Genomic DNA, 16,218 nt, shown 5'->3' with positions numbered 1-16,218 from the left:
CATAAATTAGTCAGTTGATTCAACTAAGGTAGGTAAGACATCCAAACACCCAATACATTTTTGGTCTTTTTATTCAACTCATTGTCTTTTAATCTTTCAAGTAAAACGATGTGGAATTACAAGGGAACAGAGGAATGTAACAAATGAAAGACATCAAGATAACAAAATAAGACCATTACCATATTCCACCCATTCACTCAAAACAGCACCCTGGCCAAAAATAGCTTTTCCAAATGCAAGTCCTCAAAGTAAATTGACAATATATAGAGCCACCTGGAACTGTACCAGTTTTTTATTCACATGTTTTGTCCAAGTACTTACATGAAAGAGGAGCAATGAAGAAATGACAATAGTAAAAAATAATTATATAGAATTTGATAGCACTGATGCATAGGGTGATTTACAGGTGTTTTTTTTTTTTTGTACTAATGACAACACCCCAACGTCAGGTACTTGACAAGGCAAACTGGGATTCTCCGTCCACCTGCTCGGCCTAATAGGCACTCATTTGATTCAATACCCTTTTAGATCAACTTCATGACGTTGACCATAATGTCTGACTGACTTTGGAAAGGTGAGGAGAATTAAATCAAAGTTCTGCTCCTGTTTCTGCATTGCCAGTAAGCAAAATAAGTACTATCTTCAAGAAAGACAGACATATTTAGAGCTTGAGAGATGCATTGTGTGAGGTAACAGGAACATAGTAGTATTTTGATTGAAATGTATGTATAAAAAAAAATATATATACTACACAACGATGCACTCAAATTATGCTGAGGACAACATGTCTGATGTGCAAATAAAAAATGCAGGCTGGATTTAAAAAGATCGGCAGAAAATCACAAGATAGGGAGGCCCAAGCAAAGACCAACTCCAGCATAGTGCAGCAAAGATCACATTTACAGATCTGCTCTCTTCCCATTTCCATGGAAGAAACCATAAAATATCCATCACTTATCAACTGACTGGAAACAGAACAGTTCACAATATGTCCAGAACCCAACTGTCTAAAACCTTCATCTTACGATACAACTGTCACTCACAAGCTTATTTTGAATCAATAACCCTGGCAGCGAATAAACTCTGTATATAGGGCACAATTTAAACCTCTCTCGGACACATACATCTCTTAGTATTCCAGTCTTTTTAAATGTTTTACAGTACATAGTGTGAACTAACAATTTACTCACTCGCAACAAAGTCCCCGCAGTCAAGCCACTGTCTGTATGAAGTGACACCTCACCTCTGGAATGGCACTACCATGGTGCCACCTTTCTCTTTGCAGACAGTCTGGCATCCCTGAGCCTTTCCCCCAGTTGATGATGGCTGAACTGGAGAGGAGACCAGCTTTAATGTGGGTTGGGGGGAGGAGAGGGGCCCAAGAGGGAGAGAGGTCACTGACCTGCACAACACTCATTGTTCTGCTCTGGTCTGTCAGTGTAGACAAAGCAGCAACTTTAGAGGTCATTTCCCCTCTGTTACAACCTACCCCTCTATTTTTCCAGTCAGAATCCCTCACTCCTCATCTCTAGTCCTCCCATCATGTCTTGCTGTGTTGGGCAGAGGAAGAGCGGGTGTTAGCGGCTGGTGTGCGGGCCTGAGCCGCTGCCATAGCCGCCACGCTGCGCAGCACCCTGTCCGGGGTGCCCTCTCCCGAGCCGGCGTTCCCTTCCTGGGAAAGCCTCTCCCGCTTCTGGGCGTGCCTCTCCTTTCTTTCCTTCCGGGTCTCCCTCCCCCGGCCCTCTCCTTCCTTCCTGTGGCTGCGCCTCCTGCCCCTCTCGGTGCTGCGTTCACGTTCACTGCCGGAGGAGGGTGCTCGTGAGTAGTTGCGCCTGGGCCCGGTGCTCTGGGAGCTGAGGCTACTGCTGCTGCTCTGGCTCCTGCTGCTGCCGCCAACTCATGCTGCTGCATGCACTGTGGCCCCTGGACGAGCGCGCCTCCCGCTCACTCTCCTCCTTTCCCTCGGAGGGCTTCTTCTTTTCCTTCTCCTTCTCCTCCTTTTTGCTCCCCCTCTTGCTGTTCGTCTCCAAGGCCGGGACGAGGGGACCAGGGCACTGGCGGGTGGAGCGTGCGGCGGTGCGGCTTGACTGGGTTGGGGTTGTTGTCTTGCTGCTTCCTACTTTGTTGTTGCAGTTGGTTTGCGGAGTGGCTGGTGCACTTTTAGATTTGGACTTCTGGTTCTTATCAGAGGAAGCAGGAGAAGTGGCATTCTGCCCACTGGTCTTAGCCGCAGGGTCTTTCCTACTGCCAGGGGTGTCGATTCTGCCTCGCATGGCAAGGAGTTTGGCTGCAGCGTTCAGGGCTGAACACCTCTTCCCTAGGACCTCTGGCTGGCTAGGGCTAGAGGGCACACTGTTGGACTGGGGTTTTCTCTCTGGGGTGGGCTGAGGAACAGAGGATTTCCGGGTGACTCTCACAGAGGATGTCTGGCTGCCAGACTCATCAGTACCGGTGTTGTTGGACACAGTCCTGCCCACACGTTCAGAGCTCCTGGCGGGTCTTCCAATCCGCCCGTTGCTCTCTCCATCCCCCTCGGTCTCCTGTCGGCTCTGGGCTGAGCGGTTGAGGAGGCGCTCCTTCCTGGTTTCAGAGGTGTCAGAGTCTGAAGAGGAGGACCTGGGCTGCCTCCTCTGAGTAGCATTGGTGAAATCTTTCTCTGTCTTTCCCTCTCCCTTCTCTGGGTCAGAGCAAACCTCCCCTCGCATCCTCTTGGCAGGTGCCCTCTTCTCTGCACCCTTCTTGTGTTGGGCTGACCGTGTGGGAGTGGATGTGGAACACACTGAGGAGGGAGAGGAGGAGCGCACAGACTCCTGACTGCTCTGGCGACTGAGAGGCCTCTTCTTGCTGGTGGCTCTGTCGTCGCCGACGCTCTCCTCTACCTTCTGTTTATCAGTTGCTTCTGGCCGAGGAGCCACTGGGGCCTCTGGGACAGTGTCTTTGGCTTCAAGAGAATTCTCCACTTTCCTCTTTTTCGGTTGAGAGTCACTAATCTCCTCTTCTCCATCCTCTTCTACCTCCATGTCTGTTATCTTCTCTGAGTCTCTGTTATGGGCAGTCTCCACTGGAGCAGGCTCCAAAGCCTGGTTCTCGGTGGCAGCCACAGCAGTGGAGATGCTGGATGTAACAGGAATTTGGGCTAGGGGGGGTACTTGTGTTGAACTTGGAGTGGATATCTGGGTGTGGATTTTGGTGGTGATGGTGGTGGGTACTTGGGAAGGGGTGGGGTTTGGTGTTGTGGTAGTGGCTGCAGTAACAGCGGTGACAGTTCTGGTTGTGGCTGCTGCGGGGATGGTGTTGGGAATTGGAACAGAGGTTGTGGTGTACGCGTTAGGGACCGGTCTGTGGGTTGGTTTGACGGTTGTGGTAGGATCTGGTGTAGCAGTTGATGTGATGGTTGGTGTGGAGGTGATTTTGGTAGAAGTTGTTATGGAGGTTGTGGCAGGAGCTGCTGTAACGGTGGTGACAATTCTGGTTGGGGCTGCTGCGGGGATGGTGTTGGGAATTGGAACAGAGGCTGTGGTGATCGCGGTAGGGACCGGTGTGTGGGTTGGTTTGACATTTGTGACAGTTGTGGTAGGGTCTGGTGTAGCAGTTGACGTGATGGTTGGCGTAGGGCCTGGTGTGGTGATTTTGGTAGAAGATGGTATGGAGGTTGTGGCAGGAGCTGCTGTGGCGGCTGTGGTTGGGGCTGGTGTAACGGTGGTGACAATTCTGGGTGGGGCTGGTGTGGAAATTGTGGTTAGATTTGCGATTGAGGTTGTGGTGGGTTTACTAAGTGTTGGTAGATTGGTTGTGACAACTGCGGTAGGGACCGGAGTAAGGGTTGGTTTGACATGTGTGAATGTTGGTGTGGGGGTGCAGGTTGGAGTAGAGGCCGATGTGGCAATTTTGGGGATTTGGGCTAGAGCTGGAGTAGGGATAGTGATTTGGGCGAGGGGAGGAGTGGAAATCTTGTTGGGGGTAGGAGTGAAGATTTGTGTGGTAGTTGTTGTGGAGATTGATGGAGAAGTGGAGACTGGCGGTGAAGTGGTGACTCTAGGTCTTGAAGTGAGGAATTGGGCCAGTGTTGAGGTGAGGACTGCGGTTGGAATTCGGATGGGACCAGAGGTTGACCTTGAGGCATGACCAAAGGTCATCCTCGATGAGGATATTGTGTGTGAGCTTGGGGTGGAAACTGTGGGTGAGCTGGAGGCAGGAACAGAGGTTGAGTTTAAGGCGGGGACTGTGGGTGAGCTTGTGGAGGGGACTGCAACTGGAACAGAGGTGGAAATGGAAGATGAGCTTGAGGCAGGGACATCGGTTGAGTTTGAGGTGGAGACAGAGATTGGAATTGAGGTGGGAACTTGAGTTCGGCTTGGCGCAGGAATAGCAGTTGTGGTAAGGACTTGAGCTGGGCTTGACGCAAGGATAGCAGTTGGGGTTGTGGTAGGGAACTCAGTCTTAGTGTCTGCTTTTAATGTTGCGGTGGAGTCCTCAGCTTTGGTAGACGGAGAGGCTTGGCTGGTGCAGACAGCAGAGGTGGCCACAGTTTGAGGCTTAGTGGGGGCAGACGGGGCTAGTGGCTCTGTGTCCGCAGCAGCAGTGTCAGACAGGGTACCAGCTTGGCTGGTGGTGCTGGCAGTGGGGGCGTTTGAGTTCTTTCCTGCACCCACTGCATTCGTTACAGTAGTCAAGTTCTTACGGGGACGACCTCTCTTGCGTTTTGGGGAGAAGGGGGGGCTCCCCTCCTCACTTGGTAACTTAGGGTGGGGAGGGGATAGATGCTCTGGCTGGGGTTCCACCACCCTGAGGGGAGTCTTGGGTGGTCGGCCCCTCTTTCGTTTCAACGGCGGGGTCGAGTTAGCAACATTAGTGCCCGAGGACGCGTTGCCTTCTTTTCCTGGCTGAGTGTCCATTTTCCTGTGGTAGTTCCCTCCTCTCCCTCGGCCCAGACCCTGCTCTCCTAACTGGGCCGCCACGCGAGACTCACTCTCAAGCCGCCGCCGCACCGGCAGGTTCCTCAGCACCGGCATGTCAGGGGAGTGGTGGGGTGGGGAGTAAGGAGGGTAGTTTCTGGCAGGATGGGTGTGTCTTAAAGGGTCCTCTGGGAGGTTGGTGATCTTTGAGGAGTATTTTGAGGCAGTCCCTTTCTCTTTCTCTTTGGGGGACTGGTTGGTTTTGTCAGGGGCCTGGGATGTAGCGTCTCTGCTTGGCACGTCTGAGCCTTGGCCCGACTCTGCGTGCTCCGTCTCCTCTGATGAGCCTCCTCCCGTTCCGCTGCCTCTCCTCCTCTTCCTGGGCTCCTTGTCCTCCACCACTGTCACCAGGCGACCAGGGAGCTTCCGCAGGACCTTGGCCGACGGGGAATGTTCCGGGAGGCCTAGCAGGACCTCCCCGTCGGCTGACTGGCGCTTGCGTGGCGACCGGGAGAGAGAGCACACCAAGGGGGGAGACAGGGACTTCTGGTCCCTGCTGTCATAATCCCTGGTCTGGGCAGAGTATGACTGGTGGTCCACCGGACACATGGAATCTGAGGAGACACACACTCCCTGCTCCCTCCTGGGTGACTCGGTGTCTGACTCCCCTGGTTGTGTCAGTGGTTTCCCAGCTGGAGGACTGGTGGCAGTGGAAGGCACTGAACTGGAGTGGGACTGGGTCCGGAGAAGTGGCGCTGCCGACCCGGATATGAGACTGGAGTCTCTAGGAGAGGCCGGGGTTGTCGCTGCAGGTTTGGCAGATTCCTGGAGCCTTGATGAGGTGGTGTGGGCCCTTGGGTGCTCTGTGCGAGCCGGGGTGGTGGTGTCTTTGGTCCCCCCTCGTCCTCTCAGAGCAGAGCGGAGTCTTTCAGACACTTCTCTTGGGGTGGTGGTTGGGGTGTCGGGCTCTGGCGAAGTGGGCGGTGGGGAGGCCGTGGTCCCTCGGAGCCTGCCGCTGGTCCTGGTGGAGGGGGCGCCTTTCTCTTTGTGTTTGCGTGGGCGGCGGCCCGACCCGGGAGTCGAGGGCTCCTCTGCTGGATGTGATGAGAAGTCCTCGTCGTCGTTGTCTGAGGAGCCTGCTTGCAGCTTCAGGCCCTCCTCCTTTGCCTGGTCAAGCCCCTTCCTGGCAGCCTCCACCTGCTCCTGTAAACACAGAGTAGAGAGAAGGGCAGTTGCTAGTGCTTTTTATTTTAACTCAGGTATGTAATAGGGTGAACCAATTAAACATGGACACATGTCAAGCTCTCTTAAATGCACTGAGAAATAGCAATCTTACCTCGGCTTGCTTTAATTCCTCCTTGCACACATCCTCCAGTGAATCCTCTAGGAAGTTCATAGCATAGCGTTCTATAGGAGTTAGCTGAGACATGGGGGAAAAAGACAGGCGGTCAGATTTGCTCCACATCGTCAAATAACAGATAGGATAGGGCAAAAACAGGGATATTGAGCAACAATCACCTGCTCCACAAGAGCTGCTATCTCCTGCTCGGCCTTGGAGAGCTCCTCTTCTTCTGGGTCCCTCCCTTCACCAGCCTCGTCCAATGGGATGGCCTCGTTGAACTCTGCCAGTTCAGCTACCTGCTCTGCTTTGGCTTGGGAGGCGGCCACTATGTCCTCCTCATCCTCGGCACGACACAGGGCCTGTGGCAGAGAGAGAAAATTAGTTTATGGGAACAGTGCCACCTGGAGTAAGATTGATGTTTGCTGACTTAAATAACACAATCATTTGACCTCTAATAATCAAGTTTATTCATTATATTTTTAAAGCTTGTTTGTATGGAGTCAGTAATGATCCAAACACTCAGGTGCTAGTCTCTGGGTCTCTTCCAGACTCCTGCTGCTGTATGTTGTGGTATAAACAGGCGTCTATGGTCTGAGAGACACATGCTCTGAACACACCAGTAAATCTCCTATACATCCTGTTATTGCCAGTGTGTTGGTTGTGACTGACCTGCTCCAGGATGGTGGTGCTCTGTTTGTTGACAGTCTCCTCTTCCTCAGGCTGGGGCACAGAGAGCTCCACGATCATCTCCTTCTTCTCCCCCTCCGTCACATCAAATAGTTCCCTGATGGTTTGCTGAGAGGAGAGAGAGAGGAGCGTAGTTCATTTTTGAACTGCCCTCAAGTCAGAGCGAATGGACGACGTCAAAGAGTAGTGTCAGTGGAGACGTACCTGTCTGAAGAAAGCAGTGGTGAAGTTGCCTCCTTCGATCGCCATGTCTCCCAGCATCCTCTTCTGGTTGGCCTTCTTCAGGATGTTCTCCTCCACCGTGCGCTCACTGATCAGCCTGGAAGGGGGTGGGGGGGAGAATAGTCACACCAGACGTTCAACACATTGTCATACCTTCGGGGTCCGCAGACAGCTCATGCGGTTTCTGGAGACTTTCAGTGGAGGGTTTCAACTGGGCACCTGTAGATGTGGACGTCGCGGGTCTGTCCGATGCGGTGGCAGCGGTCCTGGGCCTGGGCGTCCATGGTGGGGTTCCAGTCACTGTCGTAGAACACCACCGTGTCGGCGCCCGTGAGGTTCACCCCCACGCCACCGCTACGCGTAGACAGGATGAAGCAGAAGATGCGGCGGTCCGCGTTGAAGCGATCCATCAGGGACTGAGAGGGAGAGAAAGATGTATGATGGACACAGGAGAAAACAAATGTTTTTGGTTTTCAACCGACAGTCAGCATCCTTTAGCAGTTTCAGCACAGTGTTGAACTCCGGGTCAATTCCATTCAACTCAAGAAACCAAATAGCCGGAAAATTCCTTTGAAATGGAATCGACGCCAACTGACTGAGTTGCTGAAGACCAACACAACAACAGAATCCCATAGAGCTCAGGAGTCACAGCGCCACTCACCTGTCTCTGCTCGACACGGGTGCTGCCGTCCAGGCGAAGGTAGATGTGCCCATGATAGCCAAGGAACTGCTCCAGCACGTCCAGCATGCGGGTCATCTGGGTGAAGATGAGCACGCGGTGTTGGCCCTCCTTCAGCCGTCGCAGCAGAGTGTGGAGCGTCTGCAGCTTACCTGCACACACACACCACAGTGTTATTGCTCAAAGGCTGTATTGAGTTAAAAGCACTTTTTTTCCTCAGACAAATGCCACAATGTCTTCAACTGAAAGACACGCTGCTCTGGGGAACTGAACCCAGAGACACAGAACCTGAGCCTGACCCAGTGAACCCAGAGAGACTGTGTCCCGTTCCGCAATCGAAGTAACAACACCTAGTTAACACAGTGGCTTTTCGTGTCATGGTGTGTGCAAACACACAGCCAAACTGATGGGAGGTGTCAGAGTTCAAATTCCTCAACGAATGCCAAGTTAAAACAAGACAAGTTTCCTAAAAGACTCTGCATGGTCAATCCAATGTCTGCAATGGCCGGACCGCATTTGCTGCAATGCGGCCCCCGCAGAAGTCAGAGCATTCATATATCTTGCGATTCAGCGAGCTTTCATACGCATCCAATAAATTGGTCTGCACCGCACCACTCGTAGTTACTCAGTGCTAGTTACTCAACAACTTCTAAATGTTACGCAGCGACTAGTCCAACATACTGAACAAAAATATTTAAAGCAACAATTTCTAAGATTTTAACTGAGTTAAAGGAAAATCAGTCATTAGGCTCTAATCTATGGATTTTACATGACTGGGCAGGGGTGCAGCCATGGGTGGGCCTGGGAGGGCATAGGCCATAGGCCCCCCTCAGACAATCCCACAGGTGAAAGAGACAGGTGTGGAGGTCCTGGGCTGGCGTGGTTACAGCTCTGGTGGATATTCCTGCAGTCAGCGTGCCAATTGCACGCTCCGCAAAAACTTTAAACATCTGTGGCAATGTGTTGTGTGACAAAACTGCACATTTTAAAGTGGCCTTTTATTGCCCCGGCACAAGGTGCATCTGTGTAATGATCATGCTGTTTAATTAGCTTCTTGATATGCCATACCTGTCAGGTGGATGGATTATCTTGGCAAAGGAGAAATGCTCACTCACAGGGATATAAACAAATTTGTGCACAAAATTTGAAAGAAAAAAGCTTTTGTGCGTGTGGAAAATTTCAGGGATTTTTACATTTATTTCAGCTCATGAAACATGGGACCAATACTTCACAGTTATAATGTTTTCCAGTGTATATCCAAATCGGATTTTAGTAACCACATTGTGGGCTTGTTACTATACATCAAATCAGCATGACAGACTTAAGAAATATCCACTTTGTTTGATCAGATTTGTTGAACGTGCACCAATTCAGCGTCTTTCTACCCCACGGTCTGCATTCCATCGACCTTTTTACCACATCTATCCCCATTATCTCCCAATCTCTTTCCAGGAGTTGAAACTCATTTCCCTGTCTTGGAGATCCCAACACGAGGTATCATAAAGACATTTTTATTTATGAACTTGTTCTGATAGCCTTTCGTCAAAGTTCTCCATGTTTGTTGTCAAGAAAGTGAGTTCGTGTTTACACAGGATGTACCGGTCCCAACTATTGTTCTAAGCTGACCTATGGAATTGTTTTAAGATGAATCATTTAGCCATTTGATTTAGAATTTTAAGAGCCCTTTAGGTATCCACAAAAAAATTGAAAACAATTATTTAATAAAATATTGAATTTGCCCTTTACTACTATAACCCATAGAAAAACACATTCATAAATGGCAAAAAAAAGACAGTAAAAAAAAAATGTCATAACGAATAAGGTTTTGAAGTGTATGTCCGATATCTAGTAGATATGAGAAAGCTCAGGAAATATATAAATAATATTTTGTAACACATTTTGAACCCCTTTAGGGTAGGCACAAAACGACCTCCACACTTCCAAACATTTTTTAAGCCGGTAACAGTTACCTTTAGACAATTCCCGTGACAATTGTGGGGGGGGTCATAGAGCATAACGGAATACACCATCGAGTTCCACAGAGGGATCACATTAGTTTGTAAACCAAACGGTTCGGATGCGTCAAAACACACGTTGGCACATCAACGGTACCGACTTCAGACGAGTCCCCTTGCACTTGAGACCACCATCGTGTTCGTGAGAGTCTCCCCTTTCCATAGAGTGGTCATTTTTTAACTCTTATATTTTTTAGATTGACGCACTGGTGTGTCAATCGAGTCTAGGGTGTTAAGTCCTATAGAACAAACAAGTGTGATGTCTGAGGAGTGGGGACTCACCGCAGTCGTACTGGATCAGCCTCAGGTCAGGGAAGTGGGTCCTCATGTTGCACTGGATGCGGTGCAGACTGCGTGTGAGCGGGGCCACCTGGGAGGAGAGCAGCGAGGTGAACACGGCCTGCTTGTGGCTCAGAGATGGAGGGGGGTGGCAGCTGTGCATGGTGATGGTCGGAGCCTCCACCGGTGGGATCACAAACGTAAACCTGGAGGAGTAGAAAAATCAGGTAGGCATCACAAGAAAGATAAACAGAAAGTGTTTGAAAACAGACACACCGGATTTAACTAATGAAGGGCTTGGTGATTAGTAAAAAAAAAAAAAAAAAAAATGGTGTTAGTGAAGGGCTAGAACAAAAATCTAGACTGTCTCGTGGTTCCAGACAGTGGAAAGCAGCAGCCAGTTTTGTTACCTTTCTATCACATCTTTGAGCAGCTGCAGCCTGTCCTCAGTGGTGTGGATGGCCTCCCTCAGGGCGCGGCTTTGGTCCCAGTAGTCCACGGTGCTGTGGGACTGGGCGAATAAGCAGGCGGTGTGGCCCGACCGGCCCCACTGACCCAGGGCCCTGGGGGCCGGAGCAGGGCAGGAGCCCGGGAGGAAGGTGAGGAAGTCCAGCACCTCATGGCCGTACACAGGCTTGGCGCTGCAGTGCAGGTCATTGATCCGGATGATTTGGGCCAGGCGGCTGTCTCGCTGCTTCTTGCGGCTGTCTGCCAGCCATGACTGACGGGGAGGAAAGGGACAGTTTGTCAGTTGATAAGACAGCAACAATTAATAGGCGCTCCAGAGGACTGAAAACAAACGTGTTCATTTTTTTTAACCGCCTGTTTTGGACTCAACGTGTCAATGTACGGATCATGCATGAATAATATACCATCTGCAGTCCTCTCCCAGCGGCAAAAGGCACAGAATCGTTATATTTTCACTTGGCATGATTTAGTGCATGAGAGACACGCTCGTTCATGTAGTGAGTGCGTGCGCTGAAATGAGTGGGATTGCCTTGTTACATGCACTTAACATTAGTTATTTTGATCACAGCAAAAACACATTGATCAAATCCATGCAACATAATAATAAAACATTTAAAATTAGATCTATTAGGCCTCGGTAGTAGTTTAATTTCTCTTTCAATAGGCTACATTTATCTGGAAACCAAGCAGAAAATGATGTGCGCTATTGATGGTAATGTAGCCAGACAAATACATTAGAAGGCAATTGTCAAACTAATCAGAAACACTATGCATCTCCTAAATGCTGTCGCTGGTGTATTTTGTTTGAATTTTGGAATATATTACGGGAATCACAGGCACGAATACAACTCTCGAGAAATGTATACTGCAAATTTCACCTGCTTTAAAAATAAATAAAGTGCCTTTCTGTTTTATCAACCATCCATCCAAATCAAATAATTCCATGCCATCTGTCCTTATAAACATGCAGACAGGTATTCCATGATATGTAACAATCCAACACTGCAGTTGATTTCCAGCGATCATAATTTATCACGTACGCAAATGCAATATATAAATTATTACATGACTTTCAAGGAGTAGGACATTTGATGCAAACATAAGTAGGCTATAACTTTTTCCATAGTATACAATTACATCCTCACAATTGCTTTCTTGCCATACTAGTCTGTACAACAAGGAATTAGCAGGTTGCAAGGTTAACGTGGGATCAGATCGGCACAGCATTGTCAAAAAATATACAAAAAAGTTATGAAGTCTCTTTAAAGGAACATGACAGGAGTCAGTTTAAGAGTTATGCTGTGGACTGATGACTGACATAACTCAAAAAGGTACTACTGTGGGATATGCTAGAATATGACAACCTCATTACTTCCTACATGGTGATTTAAACAAGTAGCAAGGGGGAAAAAAGAGATATGTAAAACAAATAAAAGCAGATGTAGTGGAAGGTACCATGTAGAAGGGGGAGCGAGGATGTGGGCGAGGTTGTGCCCGAGGTCGAGGGGGGACAAATCCACCAACATGGGACCCTGATTTAGGAACGGCTGATTTAGAGTCGCTGCTCTCCTCACGCGTTGACAAAGAATTCAGACGAGCTAGAGAGGAGAAGTGACTTGTTCAATACAGGGATTGTAAATACAGAAACAGTTTTCAAATGATTTGCATTCATCAACTCACCTTTCTGTTCTGTGCTGGTTTCGGCTGGCCCTTTTACTACCTTCAGCACTGGGCGAGGGGGCTCAGACTGACTGGGGGCTGGGGTAGGGTTTTGAAGTGGGGCAGGAGTAGGGGTTCGAGGAGGGGCTGGGATAGGGGTTCGAGGAGGGGCTGGGGTAGGGATACGAGGAGGGGCTGGGGTAGAGGTTCTAATTGTGACCGACGTAGGGGTTCTAGGTGGGGCCAGGGTGTATTGAGCAGTGACGGGTCCGGGGTGGCAATGTGCAAGGGGGGATCTCAGAGCAATGTTGGTATTGGCATGGTGGTGTATGGAGGGTGACGCCTGGGGGGCTACGCGGGGAGAAGGGGGCACTGCCAGGGTGGGTACACCTCCTCCTTCCTTGCTTGACTGGCGTACCACGATCTTCACAATCCCAGAGCTGGTCACCATGGAGGAGGGCACTGGAGAGGAAAGACGAGTAAGAACATGACCATCCATGAACCGCTTAAACAACGAGTCCAGGGTGAAAGACAGCTAACCAGAGAAGATCAGATCAGGGACCGTAGTCTTGAAGGGGGACGCTGCTGTACCTTGAGAAGCGTTGAGAGGAAGCTGGATTTCCGAGGGTGCGGGAGAGGGGGTGGCAGCATGGGTGTTGGCTGAACTGAACACTGCTACCTGGGCTGGCTGGCTGATGAGGTGGTGCTGCCCTCCGCTGGTCACCAGATGCATGAAGTTACCTGCGGAGCCCACAGTAAGAACCCATTTAGACACTCCTGTCAGCGCAGTATAGGATAGATACTGTACCACTACATTTAATAGAACACCAATATGGCTGCCTATATCAACACATTCTAGAGTTATGACACGGGCCACTCATATACAGTGGGGAGAACAAGTATTTGATACACTGCCGATTTTGCAGGTTTTCCTACTTACAAAGCATGTAGAGGTCTGTAATTTTTATCATAGGTACACTTCAACTGTGAGAGACGGAATCTAAAACAAAAATCCAGAAAATCACATTGTATGATTTTTAAATAATTAATTTGCATTTTATTGCATGACATAAGTATTTGATCACCTACCAACCAGTAAGAATTCCGGCTCTCACAGACCTGTTAGTTTTTCTTTAAGAAGCCCTCCTGTTCTCCACTCATTACCTGTATTAACTGCACCTGTTTGAACTCGTTACCTGTATAAAAGACACCTGTCCACACACAATCAAACAGATTCCAACCTCTCCACAATGGCCAAGACCAGAGAGCTGTGTAAGGACATCAGGGATAAAATTGTAGACCTGCACAAGGCTGGGATGGGCTACAGGACAATAGGCAAGCAGCTTGGTGAGAAGGAAACAACTGTTGGCGCAATTATTAGAAAATGGAAGAAGTTCAAGATGACGGTCAATCACCCTCGGTCTGGGGCTCCATGCAAGATCTCACCTCGTGGGGCATCAATGATCATGAGGAAGGTGAGGGATCAGCCCAGAACTACACGGCAGGACCTGGTCAATGACCTGAAGAGAGCTGGGACCACAGTCTCAAAGAAAACCATTAGTAACACACTACGCCGTCATGGATTAAAATCCTGCAGCGCACGCAAGGTCCCCCTGCTTAAGCCAGTGCATGTCCAGGCCTGTCTGAAGTTTGCCAATGACCATCTGGATGATCCAGAGGAGGAATGGGAGAAGGTCATGTGGTCTGATGAGACAAAAATAGAGCTTTTTGCTCTAACTCCACTCGCCGTGTTTGGAGGAAGAAGAAGTATGAGTACAACCCCAAGAACACCATCCCAACCGTGAAGCATGGAGGTGGAAACATCATTCTTTGGGGATGCTTTTCTGCAAAGGGGACAGGACGACTGCACCGTATTGAGGGGAGGATGGATGGGGCCATGTATCGCGAGATCTTGGCCAACAACCTCCTTCCCTCAGTAAGAGCATTGAAGATGGGTCGTGGCTGGGTCTTCCAGCATGACAACGACACGAAGCACACAGCCATGGCAACTAAGGAGTGGCTCCGTAAGAAGCATCTCAAGGTCCTGGAGTGGCCTAGCCAGTCTCCAGACCTGAACCCAATAGAAAATCTTTGGAGGGAGCTGAAAGTCCGTATTGCCCAGCGACAGCCCCGAAACCTGAAGGATCTGGAGAAGATCTGTAGGGAGGAGTGGGCCAAAATCCCTGCTGCAGTGTGTGCAAACCTAGTCAAGAACTACAGGAAACGTATGATCTCTGTAATTGCAAACAAAGGTTTCTGTACCAAATATTAAGTTCTGCTTTTCTGATGTATCAAATACTTATGTCATGCAATAAAATGCAAATTAATTACTTAAAAATCATACAATGTGATTTTCTGGATTTTTGTTTTAGATTCCGTCTCTCATAGTTGAAGTGTACCTATGATAAAAATTACAGACCTCTACATGCTTTGTAAGTAGGAAAACCTGCAAAATCGGCAGTGTATCAAATACTTGTTCTCCCCACTGTATATATATACTGCTCTATGATACTTTAGTTACTGTTAGGATCTGAGTGGACCTTGTACTGGGCGTGGAGGGGCCACAGGGACCTGGTGGAGCTGGGTTCCAGACAGGGTGAGCTTGTTGCCCTGCAGCTGGAAGGTAACAGGCTTACTGCCCTGGCACGACGACACAGGACGCCCAGCCAACGAGGCCAGGTGGGCGATACTCACTACCTCCCCAGCTGAGATGGAGAAAGAGAGTCATTAAATAAATGTTGACGTGACATTTCACCAGTAGGAATAAAATTTTAAAAAAAAAGGTAATTCAGTGCATTTTCAGTTTGTTCTTATGCACTCTTCACGCACATTGGTTGCCCGATAAGAGTGTTTGAGAGAATGGCAGGTACTCACAGGGAAGTCGGGCCTGCATGTCTGGGCTGAGCAGAACCCGTTGGGTCATGACGTTGCTGGAAGGAGGGGTGGAATGGGTGGCGGGGTTGCAGGAGGCGGTGGGCGAGCGCACAGCCAGGACTGGCATTGGGGAGCCAGACCTCACGACAGTTCCCACTGCACAGGGGCTGCTGGGGTGCACAGGCGGGCGTGAAGGGGCAGTGGGTGCCACTGAATACACCGCTGAGGGTTCATGGAAACAAGGGAAGAGAAGACAGGATGACTTTAGATCTGGCTTGTGTAGAATACAATAGTTTATCTGGCTGTGTAGAAGTTTCCACAAGAAACGTTGAACGGAATGCATGTTAAAATCGGACCGTAAGAAAAAAGAAAAAACACTTGGATCATGTTGATCTTTTCAATGTCAAATCAGCAACTATTCATGTATTATTTACTTCTAAATCCATGCTATTTAGTACTAACCTTGTTGGACTAGAGGTGAAGGGGTGAGGGTTGGGGTCACATCCTGGATGAGACGGGGCCTTGGGGCCTGAGCAGCAGGGGTGACCGGGCAGGTGAGCCGAGGGTTGTTCACCATCAGCACCGTGCAACCATCAGCCTTAGGTAAGGGCTGGAACATCCTGTTGACCTTCATACGGACAGGTTTGGGGCGGGGAGGAGGGTCGGGGGACTCCATGACCTCCTGGATCAGCTGGCCGCTGACCTTCCGGCGGGGCAGAAACACGTCGGCCTTGTACCTGGACACGCTGCCCTCTAGACCCACCAGGTCAAACAAAGACAGGTCACCGCGCTGAGGGACAGAGGAGTGGAGGGGTTCGGTTATGGAGGTTTAAATACGTATAAAATGCATTTTGTATGCATCTAAATGTTTATGTGCGTACACACACACGCTAACCTTGAATGGGGAGATCTCCAGGGCTCTCTGTACCAGGGAGGCCGTGTGGAAGACGATGGGCTTGGTGATGAAGGGGGAGTGGATGGGCCGCGGGTCAAACAGGTTGGGGTGGTTACACACTTTACGGAGCTGCATCAAGATGTTGATCACAGACATGAAGTGACCGTTGGCCAGCGTTTCCCGGGTGCTAAGAGAGAGAGAGC

The 16,218-nt window shown here is 49.7% G+C and overlaps 1 protein-coding gene across 1 annotated transcript in view; it reads right to left on the bottom strand.

Annotated features, from left to right (window-relative positions):
- Nucleotides 1-53: 53 nt before the first annotated feature.
- LOC139581043 (helicase SRCAP-like) overlaps nucleotides 54-16,218 on the bottom strand; it is a 31,774-nt gene continuing 15,609 nt past the window's right edge. Inside the window, exons 17-32 of the mRNA XM_071410372.1 lie at nucleotides 16,016-16,202; nucleotides 15,583-15,910; nucleotides 15,121-15,342; nucleotides 14,787-14,951; nucleotides 12,838-12,987; nucleotides 12,268-12,708; nucleotides 12,043-12,185; nucleotides 10,530-10,840; nucleotides 10,123-10,325; nucleotides 7,808-7,977; nucleotides 7,366-7,562; nucleotides 7,129-7,243; nucleotides 6,907-7,032; nucleotides 6,414-6,596; nucleotides 6,232-6,315; nucleotides 54-6,098 (exon numbers count right to left, since the gene is read on the bottom strand). Coding sequence (XP_071266473.1) covers nucleotides 1,860-6,098; nucleotides 6,232-6,315; nucleotides 6,414-6,596; nucleotides 6,907-7,032; nucleotides 7,129-7,243; nucleotides 7,366-7,562; nucleotides 7,808-7,977; nucleotides 10,123-10,325; nucleotides 10,530-10,840; nucleotides 12,043-12,185; nucleotides 12,268-12,708; nucleotides 12,838-12,987; nucleotides 14,787-14,951; nucleotides 15,121-15,342; nucleotides 15,583-15,910; nucleotides 16,016-16,202 — 7,264 coding nt within the window. The 3' untranslated portion in view covers nucleotides 54-1,859. The remainder of the gene's footprint in view (nucleotides 6,099-6,231; nucleotides 6,316-6,413; nucleotides 6,597-6,906; nucleotides 7,033-7,128; nucleotides 7,244-7,365; nucleotides 7,563-7,807; nucleotides 7,978-10,122; nucleotides 10,326-10,529; nucleotides 10,841-12,042; nucleotides 12,186-12,267; nucleotides 12,709-12,837; nucleotides 12,988-14,786; nucleotides 14,952-15,120; nucleotides 15,343-15,582; nucleotides 15,911-16,015; nucleotides 16,203-16,218) is intronic.

The sequence above is a fragment of the Salvelinus alpinus genome, chromosome 7 (assembly GCF_045679555.1).
Source record: "Salvelinus alpinus chromosome 7, SLU_Salpinus.1, whole genome shotgun sequence".
NCBI lineage: Eukaryota > Metazoa > Chordata > Actinopteri > Salmoniformes > Salmonidae > Salvelinus > Salvelinus alpinus.
Note: the sequence above shows the minus strand (reverse complement) of the source record. Positions and strands in the feature narration are given on the sequence as shown.